General features: G+C 42.0%; 1 protein-coding gene across 5 annotated transcripts in view; it reads left to right on the plus strand.

The window, feature by feature from the left end:
• ATXN10 (ataxin 10) overlaps positions 1-25,769 on the plus strand; it is a 69,142-nt gene that overhangs the window by 31,834 nt on the left and 11,539 nt on the right. Inside the window, exons 6-12 of one of the 5 annotated variants that reach the window (XR_010794679.1) lie at positions 4,847-4,924; positions 8,486-8,633; positions 12,520-12,628; positions 13,818-13,987; positions 15,774-15,857; positions 15,947-16,107; positions 20,795-20,858. Coding sequence is in view for 4 of the 5 variants with exons in the window: in XM_066632656.1 (XP_066488753.1) it covers positions 4,847-4,924; positions 8,486-8,633; positions 12,520-12,628; positions 13,818-13,987; positions 15,774-15,857; positions 15,947-16,111 (754 nt within the window). In the remaining variant the exon portion in view is untranslated. Of the gene's footprint in view, positions 1-4,846; positions 4,925-8,485; positions 8,634-12,519; positions 12,629-13,817; positions 13,988-15,773; positions 15,858-15,946; positions 16,113-20,794; positions 20,859-25,769 lie in introns of those variants that run through there. The other 4 variants (XM_066632656.1, XM_066632652.1, XM_066632653.1 and 1 more) reach the window with 4 other exon arrangements.

Here is a 25,769-nt window from a genome sequence, read left to right on the forward strand (position 1 = left end):
TCCCAAACTGTGAGCCATGGCTCCTCGGGGAGCTGTGGAAACCAGCCATAGAACTGCGATATCCTTGCGAAAAACCTGCTTCCCTACACAGTGTTTAAGATTGTACCCTAATGGGAAGCCATGACCCATGCAGTAGGTGAAGGAAGTCACCAGTTGAAAAATTTTGGGAACTACTGGCTTAAGTCGACATGGCAGGGAATTTTTTTATGAACAGTTGACTCCCCCCCCCCCACTGTGCTGTGGGAAGGTTAGTATTGGGTAAAAAGAGCATGCTTTGCACACGTAAGATCTAGATTCAGTCTGTGAAAACTTCAGTTGAAAAGCTTCCCTGGTAATTGGACTGGAAAAGTTTTCTAGCTGAAACTTTGAAGAGCTGCTTACCTGGTCAAGAAGATAGCCACACTATTGCTCTTCATAGGAACTAAGGCCCCTTCTTCTATCCTCACATTATAACAACTAGCATAGCTAGTGGGCTAGTATTAAAACTAAAGGCTTTGAGCACTAATGACTTCTGTGCCACTCTTGTTTCAAGCCATAAATTGATTGATATGAAGAAAATCCATCAGTTCCTCCCATGCTGACTAATCTGCTCCTATAATTCATCGTTACTGTAGTAATATGCTCATAGGTATTCCTGACCAAGGGAGAAGAGAGAGCAGTAATAAGATGGGAGTGGCATGAGCTGTAGTGCAAATTTATCTGAGTTCAGTGCTCAGAATTGGTGTTTCTCCACAACCACCATCTTTTAAAAACTGTTCCTTGCACGCAAACAGTTCAAAAAACGCCTTAGGCACTGGAAAACTGCAGTCTTAAGAAGTCAGATTTACTTTTCTATTTTGGTTTGTCTTAATCAACAGCAGAGAAAAGAGCTATGTCTTTTGGAAGCAAATGTCTGTTTCTAAAGGGGGGGAAGCAACGCAAACAACCAACATGGGATGCCACATATGTGATTTATTTTAAGTTGGAAACCTGTGAATACATGCACTGGGGATGGGTCGGGACATTTTGAAACTGCATCGTAATTCATCTTAACCTATTAGGTATTCTAAAAGACGTTTATTAGAATACTAAATTTAGGGCTCTTATTCAATTAATTATTAGTTGAGAAAGCCATATGAGTTTTAATGTGTATGTTAAATGGTCATTCTGAAGAAAAAATGCTTCTTTGTTTTTATATAGCACTTGTGTATGTTGCAGCAGACACCATCTTAGAACACGCTCCTGTGACTATAACCATTTAACTGGTTTGATGGCACAGCCCTAATGGACTTAGAAGATCTCGGAACCATGACCCTCTGCAGTGGTGGGGGTGTGTTTTGGAAGAGGGCAAAAATCAAATCTCTGTTTTTGAAGAGAAAGTGTGGCATACTAACACCCTTAACAGCCAGATCCTATCCAGGATTGGTCTGCTGGGCAGAGTGAGCTGCAACAGTGCGAGTCACCTCCACTACTGTGAAATGGCTGCCGATGGTGCCCGCTGCTCACCATTGGTGGCCATAACGCGTCCACTTCTGTGAAAGGCAGTGGCACTTAAACTCCATCACTGGACCCTGCCATGCCTGCCAGAGCCGGTGAGTCAATGGTGGTTGTGGGTAGGGAGGGGAGAGAGTGGGCAGACTGGGGCAAAATGGGGCAGGAAGGAGGCAAGAGGGGTGGATCTGGCAGCAGTGGCACACACTGGATCCTATACCCCTCCTTATTGTGAAAGGTCCTACTCCTAAGTCGAATAAATATGTAAACACAGCCACTTCTTGAAACCACAGTTCTAGCACCTTTTCTCAACTTGGCCTGAACAGGGCAATCCTATTTTTAAAGTTATTTCTCCTGCACAAGGACAGGCTTTCAACTAATGACTGAATCCTATGCTCAAATGGTGTTAGAGTTCTCTGGGAAGGAAGGGCTGACATTCCTACTGCTGGGATGTTCCTCCGCCTGGGAGGCAGAATTGGAACCTCAGATAGAGACTCCTCCCTTGGTGGAACGTCCCTTCTGTTCCCTTCCCTTCCCCAGTAGAGAAGGGGTGAAAAAGTCTTCAAGCCAACTTCATTAAGATTGGATTAACTACTGGTTCCAAGTTCTGCCTGTTTTGGGGGGGAGAGGGAGGAAGATCTATGATTGTTTCTGGGCTAACCCCTGGTGACATTTGAGGAGTGCATCCATCTTGTATTTATTCTTTAAACCAGTGGTTCTCAAACTTTTTAGGAGCTTTACTCCCAAAATAAGTCTTTGTCGGGGAGGGGGGAGGGCAGAGACACGATCCCCTGGATCGCAAACCGGAAGTGGCTTGTGCTTATTATTTCTGAAGATTCCAAGCCTTGGGGAGCCCTGTGGAGAGCTGTGCAGGGCTCCCTGTACCGCCTGCTGCTTGCCCTAACACTGTAAGTAAAAGCACCCCACCCACCCCGCTTAGCGATGCAATCCTGGGGATTGTGTCACTGCCTCCCCCTTCTTCCACCCCTTAAAGGGTGGAGGAAGCGTTACATGAACTAGAGGAGCATTACCCACTAGTTTGAGAACCACTGCATTAAACCTTACAAAGCTTGTAAGGTTTACAGGCTTGCAAGGTTTGGCTGCCCAGTCAGTTACTCCACAGGAGGGTTTGCTATTTCCAGGCATGTAGAATGACTCTGAGTTCACAAATGCATGTGGCTGGCTGTTGATGGTGTTTCAAACAAAGGCTGCTAAGCTTGCAGAGGAGCTTCTGGGGAGTTGGGTTTCCAAAAATAGCAGGGAAACAGGGCATTCCTCACACCTTCATTCCTTGCACATCCTAGTTTGCTCTGACCCTCCCCCACAAATCCTTTCACAGACAGAGGTCAAACTCTTGGGGAGGGATAGAAAGGCAGAGAATTGTATACATGCTCCCCCATAGAGTCCAACCTCTGGGGCTGAAGAGTTAACTCTGCAGCTGGTTCTCTCCCATAGCAGAATTCTGCTTCTCTTCTTCTTGCTACAGAGGTTGTGACTATGTTCAGACATCCTGGTAGTGATTTGTTTGTGGAGAGGGGATGGAATGAGGGAATAAATGTTACTTAGCATGTTGTCACTGTAACTATTTGATGCTGATTGGCTCCTTCTGTGGATGGGTGGTTTGAGGGCAGTGTCCCTCAATATTCCCGGGTGCTGGAATATTGCTTGGGGACTGAGAGAATGACCAGCGTCATAGTATTGCTGGGTTTTCCAAGTTAAAAAAAAATTGTCCTGCTATGATCTCCAGTAGTTATGCCACTATAAATTCATGCTTAGAGATGGGCGTCTTGAACTCAGCTGTGGTACTGACTGTCCATCCTTGTGACTTGCAGACTCCACTGTGGATAGAAGGTGTGATAGCTGAAGCCAGGAACTGTGAGGAGTGAGGAACTCTCATTTGCCTATTTTAATTTATACCATTCTACCAGATTTTGTTTCCCGTTAGACATTTTCTAATGGGTTGAAAAATGCCAAATTTTCTTAGTAGTTTGAATATTTTTATTTCAGTATGAAGGCTTATATTCCCTGAGGGACAATTTTTAATTTTTTTATTCCTGGAATGTCCTGGTACAGCTGAGGATTTGAGAACTATTGCCCAATGGAAAATTGTCATTTAATTGTAGTGTGATAATAGAGAAAATAATGCAATACAATTCTATGATAGTCTTTTAAAAACGTTTTTCCCGTGAAATCTGAGATTAAAAATACGTTAAATAAAAATTGTTCAAAGTATTTTTTTTCTCCATTGCTACTTTGCTCTGTTTCTTGTACATCTGAGCAAAATGTATGGAAATGGTAAATGTTGACTCTGTGAAAGTAGTTCAGGGGCCTCCAAGAAACAGAAAGTTTTTGGAGGCAGCTGATGATGTAAAAGAAATTACAGAAAGTGAGCTTCTGTGGGATTATTTAGTCCTGGTAGTGGGGAAAAGGCTATTAAGAATAAGGAATTAAATAGAAAATGTGTTGATTGCAGATAGACAGCACACAGCTGGAAACAGCAACCAGCCTTCAGCTCTGGAGAAGGAAAGTTGCATGAAAAGATGGAAAATATTTGTCTAATGATATCTGGATGGAAATGTTAAAAGGAATACTTTGAAACAATGGCTTTTCTTTACTATGGCCCCCGCCCGTATCTGCGAATTCCCTTTTCGCAGGTTCACTTATCTGTGGGTAGGTCCATGGCCCTCCACATGCCCCCCTGCATACTGCCTACAGAGGTGAGGGAGTATGCTCTGCTCTCCTTGCCTCTGGAGGTTTGTTGGAGCCCTCTGGGGCTTCCCCGGGCCTCCCAATGGGCCTCCCAATTGGGCCTCCCAATAAAGCATTAGGAGGCCCAGGGTAGTCTCTGCTGGGCTCAAATGACCCTCTGGAAGCAAGAGGAGTAGAACTCTCCTCAGTGGAGTGGGGGGCAGATGTTCGCCATCACTTGTGGTTTCAGGTTACCACAGGGGGTATCGGAACAGTAGTCCTGCGGATGGGGGGGCATGCCTGTGCATATTATAGAAAGTCTGCTTGAACAACCACAACAATGCTGTACTTATTTTTTAAATGTTATAAACTAATCTACTGTTTTTTCCCCTTATTTAAAACTTGGTGATTAGGGGTGCATGACCCCTTGGTAATTAATGAATATACTGATAGGTTGCAATTCCTGAAAGGGTTGCCTGTGATATGTGTAATGAGGGGAAGAAAAGTTGGTTAAAACATAATTTGGCTGCTTATATAACATAGCAGGTACTGGTAGAAGTGCAGTTTGCCTAGTGATCAGCTATTGTAAAGTGCTGGTGTAAACAAAATAGCATGTGCAGAGTCACTAATTTGCAGATTACTTAAAACCAACAGCAATTTGTCCTATTTTTTTTTCCTCCCCTTTCAGGTTCTTGATTAACAACCATTTGCTGAAGTGCCCAAAGTTGGTCAAAGCCATGTATGCAAAAATGAGCAATCAAGAAAGGTAACCCAAAAAACCAATGCGGGTTTAAGCATTTAGCATTCCATATAGAGTATCCTGTTCACATGATTAAAAAAGAAAAAGAAAAACAAAACCCTGTGGTTTCATTGTTGGCACAGAATGCCTAAATGCATGTTTCAATGTCATAATGATTTTAAATTGGATGGGTAACATTGCAATTTAACCACAACTGGCAAGATTTAGATAGAGGTTGAAGAATCCAGGTTGGCGCTCGTCATCTATAAAGAAATGCTGAGAGAAAGAGAGATAGAAAATGAAGGCAAAATTTCATATTTGTGCCTTGATTTATTAAGAGTACCACACCCTGTACTAGTGTATGGCTTAACTGAAGAGGTTTTCAACAGGATTGCTGCGAAAGGTTCACAGGTGTGCCATGGGAGTTTGGAGCCCAGCAGTTGAAAATGGCTGAAAAAACTCTCCCAGGTTCTGTGGCTCTGTTTCAATGACAACTGTCTGTAGTAATAAATTGTCCCTCTTCTTTCACTGGCTCCACCGGTGGTGAAAAAGGGACAGACAAGTAGTTTTGAACTACAGAAACCAGAAGAGTCTCTTGGAACTTGGAAATGTCATCTCAAGAGGCAAAGGCCATAGAGGTCAGTGTGCCATGAGAAGAAAAACGTTGAAAATCTTTGGCTAACTTGTTCAGTGCCTAAGTAGAAAAAAAGGAAATGTAGCATAGCAGATATGCAGTAAATTTGGTTATGTTTCATCCCTTGCATAAAATGGCTCTTCATGCTATCTGGTAGGTGTGAGTGTGTGTGAAATCATGCATTAAGTTTAGGAAATAGGGTAAGCTTTGAACAAGAAATGGGCATTGGATCAGGTGCACTGTATAACTGATGAGAAAAGTGTAGTCTTTTGAGATCAGATGCTACAATTGGTTAATACTGATTTATTTAAAAATGTATATCACATTTTGCATTTTAAGATTCCATGTCACTTAACAGTAAGATTTAAAATATCAATCAGTACAAAGCAGTAAAACTGCAGTAAAACACAAATAATTGAATTGGGGGGAAGCAAAGCATCTCACGCAGGGACAACAGTAAAATAAAAGAAGACAGCTGCTATAGAAATGAATAACAGCCCAATCCTGAGCTGCCCGGAGCTGCGGGATCAGGTGGCTTCACAAAGGGCTCCCGCTGGATCCAGAGTCTCCTGCGCTACCACGGGAGGCTCCTCGGGAGAAGGGGGCGTTTGTCCCCTACCCTCAAGTAAGGGAAGCAGTCCCGCAATGGGTCTACTCACTTTAGCGGCAACTGTTTGGTCGCCGCTAAAGTGAAGGCGCTCGTGTAGGGCGAGCAGCCCTACCTGAGCGCTCTGGATCCTGCGGAGCTCGGCTCCGCGAACCTGCCTCTCCCCCGCCCCTGGGAACGCCCCTGGCCACGCCTCCCCTCCCCAGAATGCCTCTCCCCCCACCCTCGGGAACACCCCCATTCCCCGTTTTGCAGCCCGGTGGTCGCAGGCACTGCCGAGCTGCAGGAACACAGGCGCCCGCTAGGCGGCAGCTCAGCGCCAGCCGGAGCTGAGCCACCTCTGGTGGGAGCCAGGCGGTAAGCCCCGCAAACGTGCCTTATGGCACATTTGCGACTGTGGTCTGCGCTGCGGAGGCGCGGCACGGACCACAGGATTGGCCACTAAACAACTAATAAAAATTATCTAAATAGAATTTAGAGAATAGTTTGGTTTCTATCTAGTACTCAAGAGGTGGGCTCAGTGTCTACAAAGGTATCACACACTGTCCACCTGAAGATAAATACCATAGAAACACCAGCTGCTCTGTGAGGAGCCAGCAAGGCTAAAACCCATCCACTTCAGCTGCTGGTATCTAAATGCTTAGGGTGTGGCCATAGAAACAGCAGTTGCCCTGTGAGGAAGAGGAGAAAAAAGTATGAATTGATGTGAGCCGCTTTCGGGGGGCCTCTTCAGATTCCAGAAGCTGGAGCAAAACTCTTTAGAACAGTGGTTTTTAAACTGATGGGTCGCAACCCACCAGTTCGTGTAAAGATTCCCCCGTCCCTTTAAGGAGCGGGGGAAGGGGAGAGGCAGGGAAGCGATCCCCAGGATCGCACCTGTATGGGGGGGTGAGGGGGGTTGCTTGTGAATTACTTTATGAAGACAGGGCTGCAGCAGGCTGCAGGAGGTGTGGGGAACCGTGCACAGCCCTCTGCAGCGCTCCCCGAGACTTGGAACATTCAGAGAAAGCGGGCGCAAAGCACTTCCCTTTTGCAGGCTTTTTCCGAACGTTACAAGCCTCGGGGAGTGCTGTGCAGGGCTCCCCACACCTCCTGCAGCTTGCTACAGCCCTGTCTTCATAAAGTCCCAAGCACCCCCTTTGCCCCCCCTTAGCGTCACGATCCTGGGGATCACGTTGCTATCCTAGTCCCTCCCCCGCAAAAACTTGCGGAGGGACTAAAGCTCCCTCAGAGTTTGAGAACTACTGCTTTTAGAATAAATGAAGTGCGTGGAGGGGGGAGGAAGGCATGCCAGCTGCAAAGTTACTCTTGCCTAGTGGCCTTTTCCCAGAAACTTTGAAGCATATTGTTGAGTTTACAGTAGCACATCACCTGCAGGTTCTGGCAAGGGCAAGTATGCTTCTAGCTGCTTTAGTCGGGAACCCCAACCAGTGGTGCAGCTGATTGCCTCCAGTGGTTCTCACACATTTTGCACTGGGACCCACTTTTTAGAATGAGAATCTGTCAGGACCCATCGGAAATGATATCATGACTGGAAGTGACATCATCAAGCTGGAACATTTTTAACAATCCTAGGCTGCAATCCTACCCGCACTTACCCAGCTGTAAGTCCCATTTACTGTCATTGTTAGAAGAATATACATAGTAGCTTGTTAAAAAATACAGGTCTCTAACATTTCCCGAAATACAGTCACATACCATAGTAGCATGAGGTCTAATATAGTAAAAATAAAATATTGAAATGAATGGGGACCCACCTGTCCCGACCCACAGTTTGAGAAACACTGACCTAGAACATTTTGATCCTACGACTGCCTGCCCCTAGGCCACCCCTTTTAGACCTAGGGCAGAGTTTGTGAACGTCAGGCAGTCACGCCTAGCAGGTGTGGCAATGTTGGGGACAGGGTTAGTGGGTGCAGTTCCATGCCCCCCCCCCCGTTTAGCCTACATGCAGAGGGAACACTTGAAAACAGACTATGAGGCTTTGATAAATGGAGAATTGGGAGTGAGGGATACTTGACCTCAAGAAACACCTTGTTTTCTGCTGCACTTTTTGGTCATCTTGGTTGTTTTCTTGTTACTGTTCTCAGTTCTTGTTTGTGTTTTCAACTCTGCTTGTGTTTTATTATTGTCTCCTGGCCTTTGTTTTTAGTTATGCTGTTAGTTGCCCTGATGATCCCTTTAATGAGATGGAAGGGAAAGATATAAACGTTCTAAATAAATGGCCAAGCTATGATGACTTTCATACAGTATGTGTTACTTTTACCACTGGTTTCATTGTCCATGGCATGTACTACTACTTCAAACTTCATCAATGGAAATAAGCAGGCTTACTATTTTGTTCCAGGATTATGCTGTTAGAACTAATATTATCACAAATAAATGATGAAAAGTTCATTATCAGTGAGGAGATAACCACATTTCTTGCAAGCTGTTTTGAGGAAAAATGTCAAGCTGTGCTCCGACTGGCTTCTGCAACAAATCATGAAGATGAGGTAAATAGTCTCGAGTGCTGTAATCTGATGTTGTAAATGTGATGAAATGTCATGTGGTCCTCGACTGTGCATGTTCCTTTGCACATGTGGCTGTTTATGTGGGCACCCCCAATTCAGCTCAATCCATAGAGCTTTCTCCTCCACTGAAGGAAGCAGGGGTGTTCTAGGAATGTGCAAACTTTGTGCATATGCTCGTTTGCCATGCCCGGGGGCCCAATCCTATCCAACTTTCATGTACTGATGCAGCTGCAAAGCAGCCCCAAAGTAAGGGAACAAATGTTCCCTTACCTTGAGAAGGCCTCTGTGATGTCCCTGTCCCCACTGGATGCAATGCACACCCCATTGACACAGCTGCATTGGTGCTGGAAAGTTGGATGGGATTGGGCCCTGGGTCAGGTTGTTTGTGTCCTTGGTATTGCGTGTATTAAAGCACCTGAATATTTGGGCAGACATGCTATAGAGATGTTTGCAGTGCCATAATATATCAGTGTCCTTGCTCCATAGCATTGTCACAAAGTCACATTTGGTAACATTTCACTGATGCAGTTAGTGCACTTTCCCCAAAACACAGAGGGCCGGACAACATAGGAGCAAATCTCATGGTAAAATTATTGCTGGATTGTATTACAGCAGGCTGCAAATGGGGTACTTCACATTTCACTTGTTGGGCGTGGTGGGAGAGGTAGATGGGGGTGTAAATAAATAAAATTGACAAGTAAAACTACTGGTACATAGTAACTAGCAGATCAAGGAGAGGACTATACTGAGCACTTACCATAGACACTCGCCTGCCTATAAGACCTATAATAACCTTTTCAGTCCTTCTGAAAACAAAAGTAAGCCAGGTCTCAAGGCTTTCATTTAAATCCCAAAAGCCCCATTCTCTTTAGCAGGATCACACACAGCCCTTCTGTACCATTTTGCAAATATTTTGCAAAATATTTTACACTATTTTGCAAATGCTTGCTGGAGGTCTGGTTTTTAAAACACCAGGATGTAATCCTCATTTCCATCTGAACAAAGTCTGATGCTACAGTTCAGCACACCATTACTTAAGAATAACAACCATGGAAAGCAATGGGTCTACTTCTGAGTAAATCAGGTTGCAACTGTGTATAGCTGCGTTTGCGCACGCTCATTCCTTGTTGCTTGTCTCTCCGTTATGAATTGAATTGCACACTCCCAGTTACATGTCATAAGTTGTATGTTATATGTTGAGAGCCTTAGGCTTAACACACTGCGCACCTTAAAGAAGGATTTACTGGTATGTTTACGGTGCACTTACTCTGATAGTGTTTACAAAAAGGTTGTGAAGACCAGAATTTAAAAAGTTAATGAATAAAAATGTATCTTATGATCTTTTTTAGCACATGATATTTTTAATAAGTTAGAGGCAGTACAGTTCTTAGGTAACAATTACCTAACAATTGCCTAGATTATTTATTAGGATCTGGCCTTGGGTAAAATCAGTAAAAAAAGTTGTAGTCATACACCCCCTTAAGTTTAATACCCCTAAGTTTAACACCCCTCCCAACTTATTCAAGGGTCATATAAAATTCCACAGTTTTGTCTCAAAACCTATCCTCGACTTATCTGTGAATTGACTTATACTTGAGTATCTGCGGTATCTACGGCATCTAATTTTTTCATGTGTACTTATTTTTGCAGTTTTTTGTGTTAATGTGCGACCATTTAAACATGTCACTTTCCACCTGCAATCTGAACGGAGTACAGTAGCAACGTGTTTACCATGTGATCCTCTGCTCAGGTTAGCTGGTTTTTATCAGCTGAACAAAAAATAATGGGTTGGATGTGACATTTATTCAAATGTGAACATGTAACTGGTTTGTGGATTTGCTTTCAGTCACAAAGGTAACTCCTGAAATTTTAGAAAGCCTGTAATCTAGTATGTGTAAGCATAAGGTGAATGTCAGTGCAGCCCTTAATTGTTGCATTACACTCAGAAGTTTTATATAGAACTCTTTTTTTGCAGATAATGACTTATAATTGGTATAGTTGGCACAGAATAGTCTGACTGGAGATAGACTATGCCAAGAAATGATTCTCCAGTTGAATAAATAATTTGCAAATGAGGATCTTTGCCTTTTCTGCCTGACCAAAAATACTGTATAATACAAATATAATCCCAAATGAATATTTATCAAAGTTTAGCGCAAATTAGGCTACTTAGTTTGTTCAGCCACAGTAGTGTTTAATAACTCTGTGGCTAACAGATTGGGGCCTTTGAAAATGATGCATGTTTAGGTTGCCTAAAACAGCAAATAAGTTTCTGTGAAAACTTAACCAGCAATTTTCTGCTTTGCTGTCCTTTTACATTTATGTTTGGTTTTTATATAGAGTATAGGTCTTACAAGCATGGATCTTTTCTTGATTCTGGTTTGAATAAAATGTTAGTAGTCCAATAGCTGAATGCTCACTGTAAGAGTTGTTGGTAAAAGTGTGACGTTTATTTTAGGGTATGTTATGAAACATGTATTATAAACACGCAACACCAGGGAAGGGCATAGTCAGGTCTATACATACTTTGTGCAGAATTTTTTTTTTAAACTGCAAAGGTAAACATAAGAACATAAGAACAGCCCCACTGGATAAGGCCATAAGCCCATCTAGTCCAGCTTCCTGTATCTCACAGCGGCCTACCAAATGCCCCAGGGAGCACACCAGATAACAAGAGACCTCATCCTGGTGCCCTCCCTTGCATCTGGCATTCTGACACAGCCCATTTCTAAAATCAGGAGGTTGCACATACACATCATGGCTTGTAACCCGTAATGGATTTTTCCTCCAGAAACTTGTCCAATCCCCTTTTAAAGGCATCCAGGCCAGATGCCGTCACCACATCCTGCGGCAAGGAGTTCCACAGACCGACCTCACACTGAGTAAAGAAATATTTTCTTTTGTCTGTCCTAACTCTCCCAACAGTCAATTTTAGTGGATGTCCCCTGGTTCTGGTGTTATGTGAGAATGTAAAGAGCATCTCTCTATTCACTTTATCCTTTCCGTGCATAATTTTGTATGTCTCAAATTCTGTCCCAAGAAACCAAATTCTGTCCCAACAAAATCTGAATTCTGCAACCTGTAGAAATGTTCTCTATTGGTATATTTTACATAACTTTTTTTTTTTTTTAGTATTTAGGGCATGGAGTTGGCAGGGCAGTGAAGTCTACATTCTGACCACTGGTAATCTTGCCCAGGCATGACTCTGGTCATGACTCCAGTTATCTGTGGCTTCTGCAGTCATTGCCCATACATTTTCAGATACTGTACATCTGTGCAGTCAAAACACCTAGACCAGTGATGGCAAGCATTTTGGGCTTGGTGTGTCAAAAATTCAGAAAATGCCTAACTGGATGCTGCTGGTGTGTTCCCCCCCCCGCCCCAAAGAGGGAACAAAAGAGAAACAATTCTTTACATATGCATTTATTTATTTTAAAAAATACAGCCAATAATGTGTGGTGCTACGTATTATATAAAGAAACAACAAATAACAAAAATGAAATACGAGAAAAACAAACTCGGTTTTTGTCGGGCATTGGTGAACGCTGGCATGTCACCCAGAGCATCATGGCGTGTCACCTTTGACATGTGTGTCATAGGTTCGCTACCACTGACCTAGACATTCCCCCCCCCCTCTTTAAAGGAAAGTAGAGATTCTAGGAAGCTGAATTCTCTCCCCACCACTTCATTCTGCATTCTTCATTCACTCTTACAGAATCAGCCAGATTAGTAGGTTGATGTTAATGTGCTAGTAATGCTAGGAACTGTGATCTTTCAGGAGAATGATTGATTGCAGCTTTACATTTTGAGGGGGGAAAATCCTGTATGTTTGATTTCTAACCTGTATCCTTTTTTTTTTTTTAAATAGGAAGCACTAGTTACCATTCGGCTCCTTGATGTGCTTTGTGAAATGACATCAAACCCTGAACAACTGGAATGTTTGCAGGCTTATGCTAATTTGCTTGAGGTGGCCATCAGTAAGTAGGAAATCCAGTGTTTTTAAACAACCAAACAACACAGTTGTTTTTTGTTTTTCTAGAAAACCATAGGTTTGGTAATGGAGAATTGACAGCATTGAATATTAAAAAATAAAAGAGTAGAAGATGGTTAGCGTTAATTTCCCGTAATCTGTATTTTGTAAATGCGGTATGCATTTTGTTCCCTGTCTTAAACTTATGCCCCAATCCTATCAACTGCTAGCTGTGCCAGTACTGCTGTGCCAGAAATGTTCAAGGCTGTCTTTTTGAAGAAAAGGAGGAAGAGCTTGATTAGCCTGTGGTGTGAAACATGCTCTTTCATGCTGTTTAAGCAGATCTGCATTGTTCTGGGTTAATAAGCGTTCCTTTTCCTTATGTATGTTACCTGGTTTATCAAACACTACGCTAAAGGAGAGCGGATGGCCTCATTTGGACATGCTGTCTCGCAAAATATCTCCCTAAACCCACCTTCAGGGAAGATAAACTTGCTAGTCCTCACATATACGTGATTGTTCAGAGATCATGAAGGCGGAAAACAGGTTGCTTACATGTAACTTTATATTCTTAAAAGTGGTAATCTGTGCAGGCACACAACCCACCCATCCTTCCCCACTGCAGGTCTGTTGATAAATGGTTCAGAATGGCTTGTAGTGTTTTCCAAAGGAATTGAAAGGTAGCAACATTGTTCCTGCTTATGGCATGTATGACACATGGCGTCTCTCTATTCAGGAATGGCAGCTAGAAAGTTCCTCAAAGTTCTAGAAACTTCTGAACTCTGCAATGCCCAGGTGCAGATCTCTGTGTGCGGACCCAGACCTATCCATCTTTCCAGCATTGTTGCAGCTGCAGTATGGCCCTGAAGCAGGGGAACAAATGTTCCCTTACCTTGAGGAGGCCTCTGTAACCGCCTACCACTGCAGGATGCAGCATACACCCAGTTGGCGCAGCTGGGACAGTGCTGGAAAGTTGGATAGCATTGGGCCCTATGTTTACCTATACAAATGGCAGCCAAAAGAGGACAGCATTACAGGTAAGCAACCTGTCTTTATTGGAGGCATTTTAACCCATTTTTGCCCAGCCCACCGATGTACACATTTGATCCCTGTTGCATATATGTAACGTTAGGCAGAAATGGCTTAACATCAGTTATTTTAATGCCAAGTGGTATCTTTTTGGCTTGTTTACTTAGATACTTTGAAGCTTACCCATATTGCTGGGAAGCAGGCCACAAACATTTTCACAGTGACTCATTCTGCATCAGGGAAGGAAGAAATCTCTCATCCAGCTATGGGCTTTAAATCGCATCTGATTCGTTTAATTGGAAATTTATGTTACAAGAATAAGGTTAACCAAGACAAGGTAAGCAAGACTGAAGAATTTACACAGTGAGCTTATGGAACGGTTTTTCTAAAACAAAGGTACATGACTTATAGCTTCTGAAAAGGTGTTCCAGTGGCCCAATCCTGCTGTAAAGCAATAGTGAAAGGCGCAGAGTAGGAGCCTTCCCATGCGCATCGGAGAAATATGCTGAACCTTCCCAAGAAGGTAGTATGTGCATATTGGTGCAGCAGCATCAGTGTGCTGAGAGTTAGGTAGGATCAGGCTGTAAATTCCATAGGCACACTTCTGTTAGGCGATCCTTCTGCCACGACAGTTCCATCTTCCACTAGCAATCTCTGCAAGCAGATATAGGGTTATTTTAGGTTATTATTTCTGTTTCCCGCTTTTTAAAATTTCCCCTGTCCCAGAAGAAAAGGAATAATGCTTGGCTTGGCAATATTATTGTGCTGCGTGTTGTGTTTTTAGTTGTGTATAAGTGGAAAAAATTAAGACCTGATGTGACTTTTTTGTCTGTTTTAATACATTGCTTTCACTTTAAAAAAAGAAAAAGAAAAGGATCAGCAGACACTGTATTTGGGCAGTGCCATTCAAGAAATAATCCAGCTGTGGTTCAGAAAGCAAATGCTTTAAAGCAGAACTAACTGCGTGTGGGCTGTGAGCAAACACTTTGGAATTTGTGTCTTTTTTTGAAAATTATGTCGTAATTTTTGATTGGACTTATTTGCATTGTTTATTATACATTGCAAATCTCAACCCACAAACTGTTTGCTTATGTAATATGTGTGCATTGGAAATAGATTTTTTAATCATGCCCCCAAACCAGTTTTTCCTTAAATATATATGTGAGCCACTTTTTAGCACACATAATACTTCCATATTTGAGGGCAGAAATTTGAACACCCACTTTTTGTTGTTGTTGCATAAAAATTGGTATGATAAATTGTGTGTGGGAAGAGCAACTGTCTTCATTTCATCCATAAATTAAGCGCGTTGAATGGATATTGGGCCAAACAAGATGAGAGGATGGAAGATATACTGCTGCTCTCTCTTTTACAAGCAGTGTATATATTTTCAGAAAAATAACATTTGGGGGTATAATGGCAGTAGACATTTGCTGGATAATAGAAATGACAAGAGTTGCATGCCTATTGTGGTTGGTGAGTTTTGTTTTTGAAGACTGACTAAAGATACACAGGATTCTTTTTTCATAGCTTTTAAGATGTGGTCTCCAGGGTTTTCCTGCAGAGACTAAGCAAGTGAAAGTTTCCATCCATGGAAGATATGTGAGGGTGAGGGGACTTTAACCTGCTAATGTTTGTATGTCGGGCATAGAAGCAAGGCTAGTAAAAAAAAGTGCGCTCCACATCTTTAAATCAGACTTTCAAGTCAGACTTGAAAATAAGCATCACTTGGAAAACAGTTTAAAGAAAGAAGCAGTTCTTAATGACACAGTTCACCTATGCAGTCATTTTTGTTATTATTTGAAGAAGAATTCAAAGTTTGATTTTGTTTTTGCAGGTCTTTTTAAGACGTAAGAGAAGTTCTCTTTGCAGATACAATCTTGTTTGCTTTTACCTTCTACACAGGGCATAATATAATATCTATGAATTCTACTATTCACCTGCCATTATGCGGTGGTGAGCCCACGCACATGACCGCAGGGAGGAATTTAGCAATATGAACTGGTCCTGCAATACTTTTTTAAGGGGCTTTGGCTCATGCAAACCACCATCACAGATCAAACACCACAGATAGAACTTTCCTGTCATCTCACATCATCTCAAATTCCATGCTGTTTCTACAGGGTCAGCGCACACATTTCACTGCAAACCATCAAGTGCTGAGAAAGGGATGTATGATCATGTGTGAAACCCATACAACCGACAGTGTAGGTTAAGATTTTTGTTTCATTGGACAGTTTTTTTGAGGAGGGGGACATGCTAGAAATCATGAAAAATTAAAACTGAAATATTTTAGAAAGTGCAGTATCTGAAAAGGAACAACGGGCAGCCCAGTCCTGAGCTGCCTTTGGTGCCCAGGCTCGGCCGCACCGAAAACGTCTGCCGCTGGATCCTGCACATCCCGGGCTACCGCAGGAGGCACCTTAGGAGAAGGGGATTTTCATCCCCTTCCTCCAGGTAAGGTAAGCAGCCCCACAATGGGGCTACTAACTTTAGTCGGCGATGAGGTAAAGGCGCTCGTGTAGGGCACGGAGCTCTCCCTGAGTGCCTTGGATCCTGCAGAGCAGAGCTCCATGGACCTCCCTCCCTCCCTCCCCCAGGCACGCCTCCAGCCCACCCCCCTCCCTGCATCATGCCTCCGTGTGATGCCTCTCTCCTTCCCCTGCCGGCCTCCCCCCTCCCCGGAGCACCTCCTCCCCGCTCTTGTCCCTGCTTACCATGCCGCCGCAGAGGCTGGGCAACCGTCCTGCGCTAGGTGGGGCTAGGTGAGGCTCGCAAATGTGCCTCATGGTGGAGCTGTGCCACCGTGCACAGGCTTGCGCTCTCAATCATTTTCAAGAGTAGTTGTATTATATATGCAATAATTTTTGCTGCATTTCTTATTTTAATGAAATTACAATTATGCTTATTGTAGAGTGCCCTTAAATCCCCCGTGATTTTTTTTTGGGGGTGGGGGTGGGAGTGGGGAGTTTTTTAAATCCCCCATAATTTTGTTAGGTTTCTAGAGAAAGCAAACGTACTGTGAAATCTTTAACTTCAACTTAAGAATGACTGTATGTAATCCCCTGATAGGTTGCTTCATGTGTTGTCTTGTTCTGCAGGGCCCCAGGCACCAGGTGTCTCTGAGCTGTAGTGCTGACTCCCACAATACACGCATACCTTGGCTGTTCTGTATTCTTCATAGTTAATCTTTCATTGACACACAAATAACAACAGCAAGTTACTGCTTTATACAAATTTTAGTCGCATAAAGCATAAGCAGCCTGTTTAATGTTTATGTGTTGTTTCGTGTAAGATCCATGTGATTGAACCCTGTTGTGGGAACAGCTCTGAGGTGAAGACATTTGAAGTGACTGCACTAGAAAGTAAGGCTAAAGTAAGCAGTTATACAAGAATTCAGACGAGGCTCTGGAGTTACAATCAGAAATTGAGCTATTATCTACTTGTTTCCCTCTAAGTGTGTATGTCAGTGTGTGCCTGTGTGTGTGCTCTCTTAATAGAACTGCAGGAATGCAAGAGCAATGGAAAAATGACCTAAATGTCATTCCACCAGTCTTCATTTTTCTCTGTGAAAGGATCCTTTCCGCTGTTAAACAAGGTAGATTTTCAGCAGTGACCCCACAGACCATTTTGAGTGCATCCTTTCCAGAAACTGTAATAATAAAACCCAATCATAATTGTGAGGGAGTGTCAGGTCTGTTATTCTGGGAAGCTGCCACCATTTGGCTGGCTGTGGTAATCAACTGAAGTGCGCCTTGTGGGCTCTGGTCCTGACCACCACCACCCGTCTTCTTCCCTTGAATTTACTTCAGTGTCATTGAATGGACAATATATATTTTGTGTCGGAATTCTGATTTGGCTGTTTTAGTGCAGCCCAGCCTTGATGTTGATTTGCCAAGAGGGGAGCCGTAGTCCATCCTTGCTTTCTGGCATTTCGTTTTCTGAAGTCTCACATGTGGTTGGACACTACAGATAACATCACTGATGAGTGTTTTAAGTATTGAATAGGCTATAGCCAGTTGTCCAGATCCATTTAAATAATCAGGTTTTCAAAGACTTTTTAAATAACTAGATTGAACGACAGTGGGCCGGCGTGGCGCAAGGGATATTCTGCTGAGCAGAGTAACGAGATCTGACCTCAAATCAACACACAGCCTTGAAGCTCGCTGTTGACTGTGAGTCAAGATAAAATGGAGAAGAAGAACACTTATAATGCCAAGTTCCTTGATGATAGGGCAGCCATTTTCAATATTTTTCTGCTTGTGGCATGCTGACAAGGCACTAAAATTGTCAAGAAACACTACCAGTTTTTTACTTACATTATGATTTCCCCAGGAAATATTCCTGGGGAAGGAGGTGGGGTGGGGGAGAAGAGGAGAGAGAAGTGCTAATTGCCTGCTTGTGTATTTGAGAAAAAAGAGTGCAACCGAAAGTCCAATCCTATGCATGCCTGCTCAGAAGTAAGTCCCATTATAGTCAATGGGGCTGACTCCCAGGTAAGTGTGAATGGGTAGCACCCCCAGAGCCCAACCCTATGCATGTCTACTCAGAAGTAAGCCCCCTAGTAGCCAACGGGGCTTACTCCCAGGAAAGTGAGGATCAGGTTGCAGCCTGAGTTGTGCTCAGTAGCAGGAGCAAGCTCCAAGCGGACTCTTCAGCTGCTGCGTGGGATGCAAAGCAGCCACGACCAGCCCCTTCCCTGGCTGCTCCCTTGCTTGTGCTGCCTGCCAAAGCAGCCGCTTCTCTCGCACACGAGCACGCAGCTGCTGCCTGCCTCCTCTGATCCTGCGGCACACCTGAGGCAGCCTCGTGGCACACCAGTGTACCGCATCACAGCCGCTGTGTTAGGGTGAAGTATAGTCAGAGAGTTGGAAGGGTACAAAGTTATCTAATCCAGCCTCCTGTCTGTAGTAGGAAATCCTCCTGGAGCATCTCTAGCAGGTGCCTGTGAGATGGAAAAGGGGGGAAATAAAATTATGAATGACAGTAGAGTGGTACACAGAAGGTTGGGAAATAAATTGAGATTTAATGGTCCATCAGATCAGGAGGCAGTGAATAACATGAAAAGGAAGAACAGTCAAAGGGCCACCACTCAGTGACCAGAAATGCATTTTGTATGTTTTGTCAGAATAAAGGCTGCTATTGAGTCCAGTTCTGGTCGCCACATCTCAAAAAGGATATAGTGGAAATGGAAAAGGTGCAAAAGAGAGCAACAAAAATGATTACTGGGCTGGGGCACCTTCCCTATGAGGAAAGGCTACAGTGTTTGGGCCTCTTCAGTCCCTCTCGCACTACACCAGAACCAGGGGACATCCACTAAAATTGAGTGTTGGGTGAGTTAGGAAAGACAAAAGAAAATATTTCTTCACTCAGTGTGTAGTTAGTCTGTGGAACCAGACTAGATATGGTGACCGCATCTGGCCTAGATGCCTTTGAAAGGGGATTGGACAAATTTCTGGAGGAAAAGTCCATTACGGATTAGCAGCCATGATGTGTATGTGCAACCTCCTGATTTCAGAAATGAGCTATGTCAGAATGTCACATGCAAGGGAGGGTACCAGGATGGGGTCTCTTGTTGTCTTGTGTGTTCCCTGGGCATTTGGTGGGCCACTGTGAGGTACAGGAAGCTGGACTAATTGGGCCTTTGGCCTGATCCATAAGAAGAGAGGCTTTTCTTATGTTCTTGTGACAACCTGTGTATTTTACTTTAAGGGTGTTAAAATGTTTTTCTTTATGTGGCCAGAAATTAGATGTGCATATAAGTGTTCTAAATCTTTTTTAAAGGAATGTAAAATGTAGAAGCTCTAATAGTGAAGCTGTAAAAAGGAATGCTTTTAGACATGTATATACTGTGGAATATGTAACTTCAGCCTCAGGCAAGACAAGGGGTGTGTGTGTGTGTATCTTATCCAGTTTCTGTTACTCTTTCAGCTTCTCCTTCGTCACTTTGTCTGAGTTTAGAGCAGATCCCCACATTTTCACCGTCAGAACCAAACTTAATGCACTGAGAACATCTTTCCGTTTAGAAGGGCTAATTGCTTCGAGGCCCACATAAATTCTGTCAGTAGGCAGGCATTGGCTTTGATGGACACATGAAACAAACAGTTTGAGGCATGGTCTGAAGGCTTTCGATATAGCCACCTTACCAAGTGGGCCTGGGACTGGTTGGTGCCTTGATGAAATAACACTTTGGAACTCTGATGTGCTTCTAGCTCTGCAGAAGAAAAGCAAGGCACAAATATAATAATCATCTTTGCAAGAGGAAAATACCAGCATTCTGGCTTTATTATTTAGACTACTTCTATACTGTTAAGTTCACAAAGTTGTTTATAAAATATATGAAATAAAATATAACAAAAAAATGGTTCCCACTCCCAAAAGATCTTGCAGTTTTAAGGAGAAGTGAGGGACATTGGCTAATGGTTGTTTGAAATGACACTTTGTTTTGATGAATAGGAGCAATTGTTCTTCTCTTGCTAAATATAAGAGAGCTACCACTTTTGAAAAAATGCTTCTACCCAGGGATAGCAGGGCAGGGATAGCAAGGATATATCTGGGAAATCGGATCTTTCCTCTTGCGCACTCCTGTTTGAAAGAACTGTGGTGCCTGGAGAGAAATGTCCTTGGAAATCAATGACAAAGTTTTCAGTTGATTCTTGAGAGGTGGGTGTGTGGGTGGGGATCCTGATATGTCTGTGAAAGGATCTTGGTTCCTGTGTCATTCATTTTGTTGTGGCTTCCCTGGGCAGCTAGCATCTTTTAAGGCATTGAAAATGTCACTTCCGTTTTGTTTTTTAACAAAAAACCCTGGAAGTTGCAGGTGTTTTTTTTTTCAGTTTTAGAGTCATTCTGAGCCCATTTCAGACCCTCCAGGAGTGGGGTGGACCTGATCCACAGTTAATGGAAATCGCGGATATGAAATCCACAGATACTGGGGCCCCCTGTATTGTTTTATTTTGCAACGTAAACTGCTTGTGAACTACTTTGTGTTGAAAAGCAGTATATAAATGTTCTTATTAACAGCAGTAGTAGTTAACGGTAATGCAAGCAGCATATCTTATATATCTATTTATGGGTCACTTGAGATTGTGAATCATTAACCAACCAAGGAGAAATATTTTATTAAATATGGTTTTCCTTCCAGATTTACGAGTTAGATGGCATTCCACTGATCCTGGATAACTGCAGCATTGATGACAATAATCCTTGTATCCTTTAAATAACATTATAATTGGTATATACTCTTTGCAGTATCATTTGAGTTGGGGATGGGAAGGCATATGGGACTACTTTGGTAGAGACTGTAGAAATGTCCTGAAAAGCATTTAAAGGCACATTCCAGAGAAAGCTGAAGTTTATTTTTAATGATTTCAAAGAGACATGACTGCAATCCTGTGCATATTTATTCAAGAGTAAGTCCCAGTGAGTTCTGTGGGCCCTGCTCTCTAGTGAAGTGTGTGTAGGGATGAATGCAGTGGGACTTCTGAGTGAACAGGTATAGAATTGTGCTGTTAGACATATTTAACTTTTTCTGGTTTGTGTCTAAGTTCTCAGACTTGATCACTGACAAGTTATCACATGTTTTGATAACTCTTTACTCTGATTTTAAACTTTCTTTATCATGTTTACAATCTATGTTACAAACGCTTGCATCCCAAAATGCATTCTATATTTTCAACAGAATGAGAAACTTTACACTTTTTTATTAAAGGCTAAACATTGGTTCATTTTCAGCTGAACGTTTTAAGATTTCCTGTGAAAGTTGTTCTGTGTTTGTATTTCTTGTCTCATATTTTGTTCTGGGTCAAGATTCTTAATAGCATGAAGTTGATGGCTAGAAAATTGGCATTATGAGATGTAAAAATGCATAAAATTTGTATGCAGATATGTCGGAGGGAAAAAATTGAAAAGAACACCAACTCTGTTTCTCATTTTTAGTAAATCTGTAATATATTTGATCAACTTTAAATCATCACCTCATGCTAAGATGGCCTTTATTATTGCTTCTTTTGAAGGGTAGTAATTAAGTGAAGAAACGACATTTTTTTGGACAGTCTTAAAACGAACGGAGCTGGTTGAACTTCATTATGTCTTGTTTTCTAGCTTTCTGAATATCCAAGATTCATTGTTGTCACTTTAGATTAGGATTTGTCATGGAATCTAACCAAACTTGGTCATGGTAGCTCGTCCTGGAGCTTTTGCGTCAACTGACATCTGACCAGTGATCTGAAATAAACAGGTAGATGAGTTAGTAAGCAGCTCATCAATTTTGCATACATTATTAAATTTGACCAGTGGAAAAAGGTATTTTCAGCTCAGATATCTGGTCATTTTGTGATGAAAGAACAATAGAGGGGTCAGTTGTTGGAACCGGTGCAAAGATTCTAGCAGAAATAGCACAAAATGAGAAGGCTGTTCATTTTGAAACATTTTCTTACAAACTATATCTGTTCTAACATTCAGAGATAGCCAAGTTCAGGAGGATTAAAAGATTGAAGAAGACTGTTTTTAAAAACGTGGAAGGCACACATACTAAATAGTTTTGTTGCTATTCAATTCAGTGCTAGTTAAAAAAAATTAATTTTAAAAAATTGAGTTCTGTTTTTTGTTTTTTTAATGTTGGATACAATATTAAATATCACATCCAGGGTCTAGCAAGTCAGATTCTTCACCCTGGCATCCCTGACATTCTTAACAAAAGGTAAGCCTGGAGGTTTAATTCTGTTACAAAAGAAGAATAAGAGTTTTAGTGAGAGACAATAATATAAATGGAAGAACTGGCAAAGGAAATATATGAAACTTTCCTGAAAAGTACTAAGTCTTCATGAAAATTTATTTGACTTCCATCTGTGTTTCTTGGATTATTATTTTTTTTTCCTGACGGTAAACCCCTCAAATTGACTTCAGGTTTCACTTTGCATGAGATTTGGTGACTATCCAAAATTTTTCTGAAAAGCACTGGGAGTTTTGTCAGAACTCTTTTTGACTTCCATCTATGTTCTTCAGATGTTCCAAGGGCAAAATTCTGAAAATAGTTTTGTGTTTATCTTTGGTCAACCTACTGGTTTTAACTGTAGGGAGAATAAACTGTATATTAGATGCTACCAGAATGGAAAATGCTCTTTGGTATTAGTTAATCAGGATCTCTAAACTGCATAAACTGTGGTTATTAGACTATTAATATGGTAAGTGAATAAATCCTAATTAGAAGAGAATTGCAGTATAACTTTGAAATGAATTAGTGCCTTGGGAGATGTGAAAAAGATTGATCGCCTTTGGCGTGATTTTTATAAAAAAAACCTGATAGCTGAAGTGAGGAGCCTGACTTTGTTACACGGTTATTTTTATGCCCCATTACTGTAGTGTCCCACAGTACAGACTGATTGATATTCTCCTTGCACTATTGTGAACTTAGTTTTAATGTGCTCCACGTATACTAAATTTTTCTCCTATTGTTAGTGTTTTCTATTGGTGAAAATTTCCTAGATGCTGTAACTGAGACCACAGCTTAAAAAAAAGAGAAAGAAACCATTCAACTTTTTGTATCAGATAAAATGAATTCATGCTAGTGCATCTGGTTTGAGTGCCAGAGATTGTCTCTGAATTTGCAACAAGTTCAGAGGAATCAGTCAGCTGACTTAGAAAGGGAACCCTATTCTGCTCCTTTTCCACGACAGTGCAGTGCTTATCTGGGAAGGCCTCCATCTCACCCTAGCCAATCTATGATTAAGTGCTGGTAAAAAATTTTTAGATGCAGTTGCAATTTCTGTCAGTTTCATTTGTGTGGAATGAGGACCCTCCCTGCTGCGCTTTCCCCACACTTCAAATTCTTTTGTATTCAACGAAAGCAATAAGGGTCATTTTCTGTAGAGTAGTCGCATAGCAGTCTTTGGAACTACTTCAGAATAAGTGGTTTCGGGATTGCTGCCAATGCAGTGTTCTTTAACAGCATTCAGTTCTTGCACACATGGTTTTGCATTAGTCAGTAGCAAAAGGTTCTGAAGATGGTATGCCATTTAATATTTGTCTGATTAAAGTAAACCTCTCTTTGACTTAAAAGACCTGTACAGCACAGCTTCTGTTTTTTGTTAACATCAGCCTGGCAAACCTTCCTGTAACCAAATGTTGGTAAGACTTGAAGGGAAAGCAGGGGCTGCCTTTCTGGGGGCTCGTGCTGCTGGCCGTTGATAAGTGGCCAATATTGGCAGCATTTGTGAAAGGGGAACCTGTGGTTTCTCTCTTGCTTCTTATTACAATGTTGTTATAGGTCCACACAGTCAGAGCCCTTACTTGGGATAAAATACTGAAAGTATAAATACAAGCTAATTTTTACATCTATTTGAAGAACATTTTCTGTCATTATATTCATACTGACAGTCATCTCAGAGGTAGATTCAAAATACTTTTGACCTCATGGCAGCAGTTAGTATAATTGTGGTTTTCAAAACCTCAGGTTAAATCCAGAAGAAAATCAAGTTACTTTGGTCTGCAACAATGGCAGTTTGCTTTCTGATATGCCAGAAAGACTTGCTTGGGGAAACAGACCAGCATTCCTTATTTAAGAGCGCAGCTTGGAACAGGCAGCATTTTGCAAAAAAAAAAAAATCCACCTGGTTGAGACCAAAAACAGAATGTGATTACATTCTGAAGAGGTGAACTATCATAGTTATTCTGTTTTGTGACAGCTAGCATAATACAGTGACTTGAAAATGGTGGTTAATTGCATAAGTTGTGGATGCTTTTACCTGTGCTCAAATGTTTTGAAACTAAGCAAAACAATGCTTTTTCCTAGGTTTGCAATAGAAAATACAATGTTTTATAATGTGGCATACAGGCAGACCGCTGCATCCGTGGTTTAATTATCTTCAGATCAGGGCTCCCGCATGCCCATTTACATTCTTTAAATGCTTAATACAGGCTGTTATAAGCATTTGTGCTTATAGTGCAATGAAAGGAGGCTACCAGCAACCCGAATGTCTGATGAAATGTCTAGATGGAATGCTAAACACAAAACAGTTAACTTCCAGATCAGGGACTTGCGGAATGACGTCGCAAGTCACAATCCCAGATGCCAGGGGGCTAGCTAAACCACTTATCTCAGCAGTCAGTTCCACTGGTTAAGATTAACAGTGCCACCCTGGCATGTTGTGCCAGGCTTACTCTCAGGGAAGAGTGCAGTAGGCTTACAGCTGTGGTCAGTTAAAGGTGGCAGTTCCACTGAAACTGTGTTATTTAGAAGAATGAGCCTGATAGTAAAAGTTCTTAGGCAAACTTGCAGAAAGTGGCCAAGCCTCAGCTTTGGCCTGTTTCCAGGACTCAAGAATGAGTCCACTTCCACCTTAGAAGTGGAAGCTCTAAGATGTGTCTCTAATATTGGCAAGCAGGTCTATCAGTTCTTCTGCCCGAACATCCGCTAGAGAGAAAAGCATCTGCAGAAAGCTATTGTGAGGACACAGTCCTTTTTCTGCCAACAGGCCTGTCTTAGGAGGGTGAAAAATGATTTAAAGCAAGATAATGGCAGATGGATATATTAAGTTATCCTCTCACAATTATGCATACATTTCTAGGTAGAATAATGTGTTTTTGATTTGAGTGCAAAATGCATTGTTGTGTGTTTTGTGTTGTATGCAGTTACCCTGATCCTATGGCAGATGTATGAATTGTTGTAACTTACTTCTTAAAGACTGGGCATTAATGTCATACATTCTGAGTATGTTTCATGTTGACATTTTGTGTCAACATGAAAAAGCATTCTTGATGTTGTGATGAATTTGATAGGTAGGGAAATACCCTATAATAGCTCTAATCTCTTATAATCTTACTCCTGGTTCCTGTAGTTGCAGGCAGCTAGTCATGTATAAGCCATAGATATATTTATATCAAAAGACATATCCAGCCAGTTAATAGGGCTTGGCTGAGTTGAAAGCACAGGTAGCCAAACTTGCTTGATGTAAGAGCCGCATACAATAAGCTTTAGATGTTTGAGAGCCGGAATATTTAAGAAACCTAGAAATTCTTAAATATTTACTTGCCATGAACATTAAACTTAATTTTAGTCCAGTGGACTCTCATTTTATGCCCAGTAAATAATTATAACACTTGACAGTTTCTTATTTACC

Source organism: Tiliqua scincoides, chromosome 6, assembly GCF_035046505.1.
Source record: "Tiliqua scincoides isolate rTilSci1 chromosome 6, rTilSci1.hap2, whole genome shotgun sequence".
NCBI lineage: Eukaryota > Metazoa > Chordata > Lepidosauria > Squamata > Scincidae > Tiliqua > Tiliqua scincoides.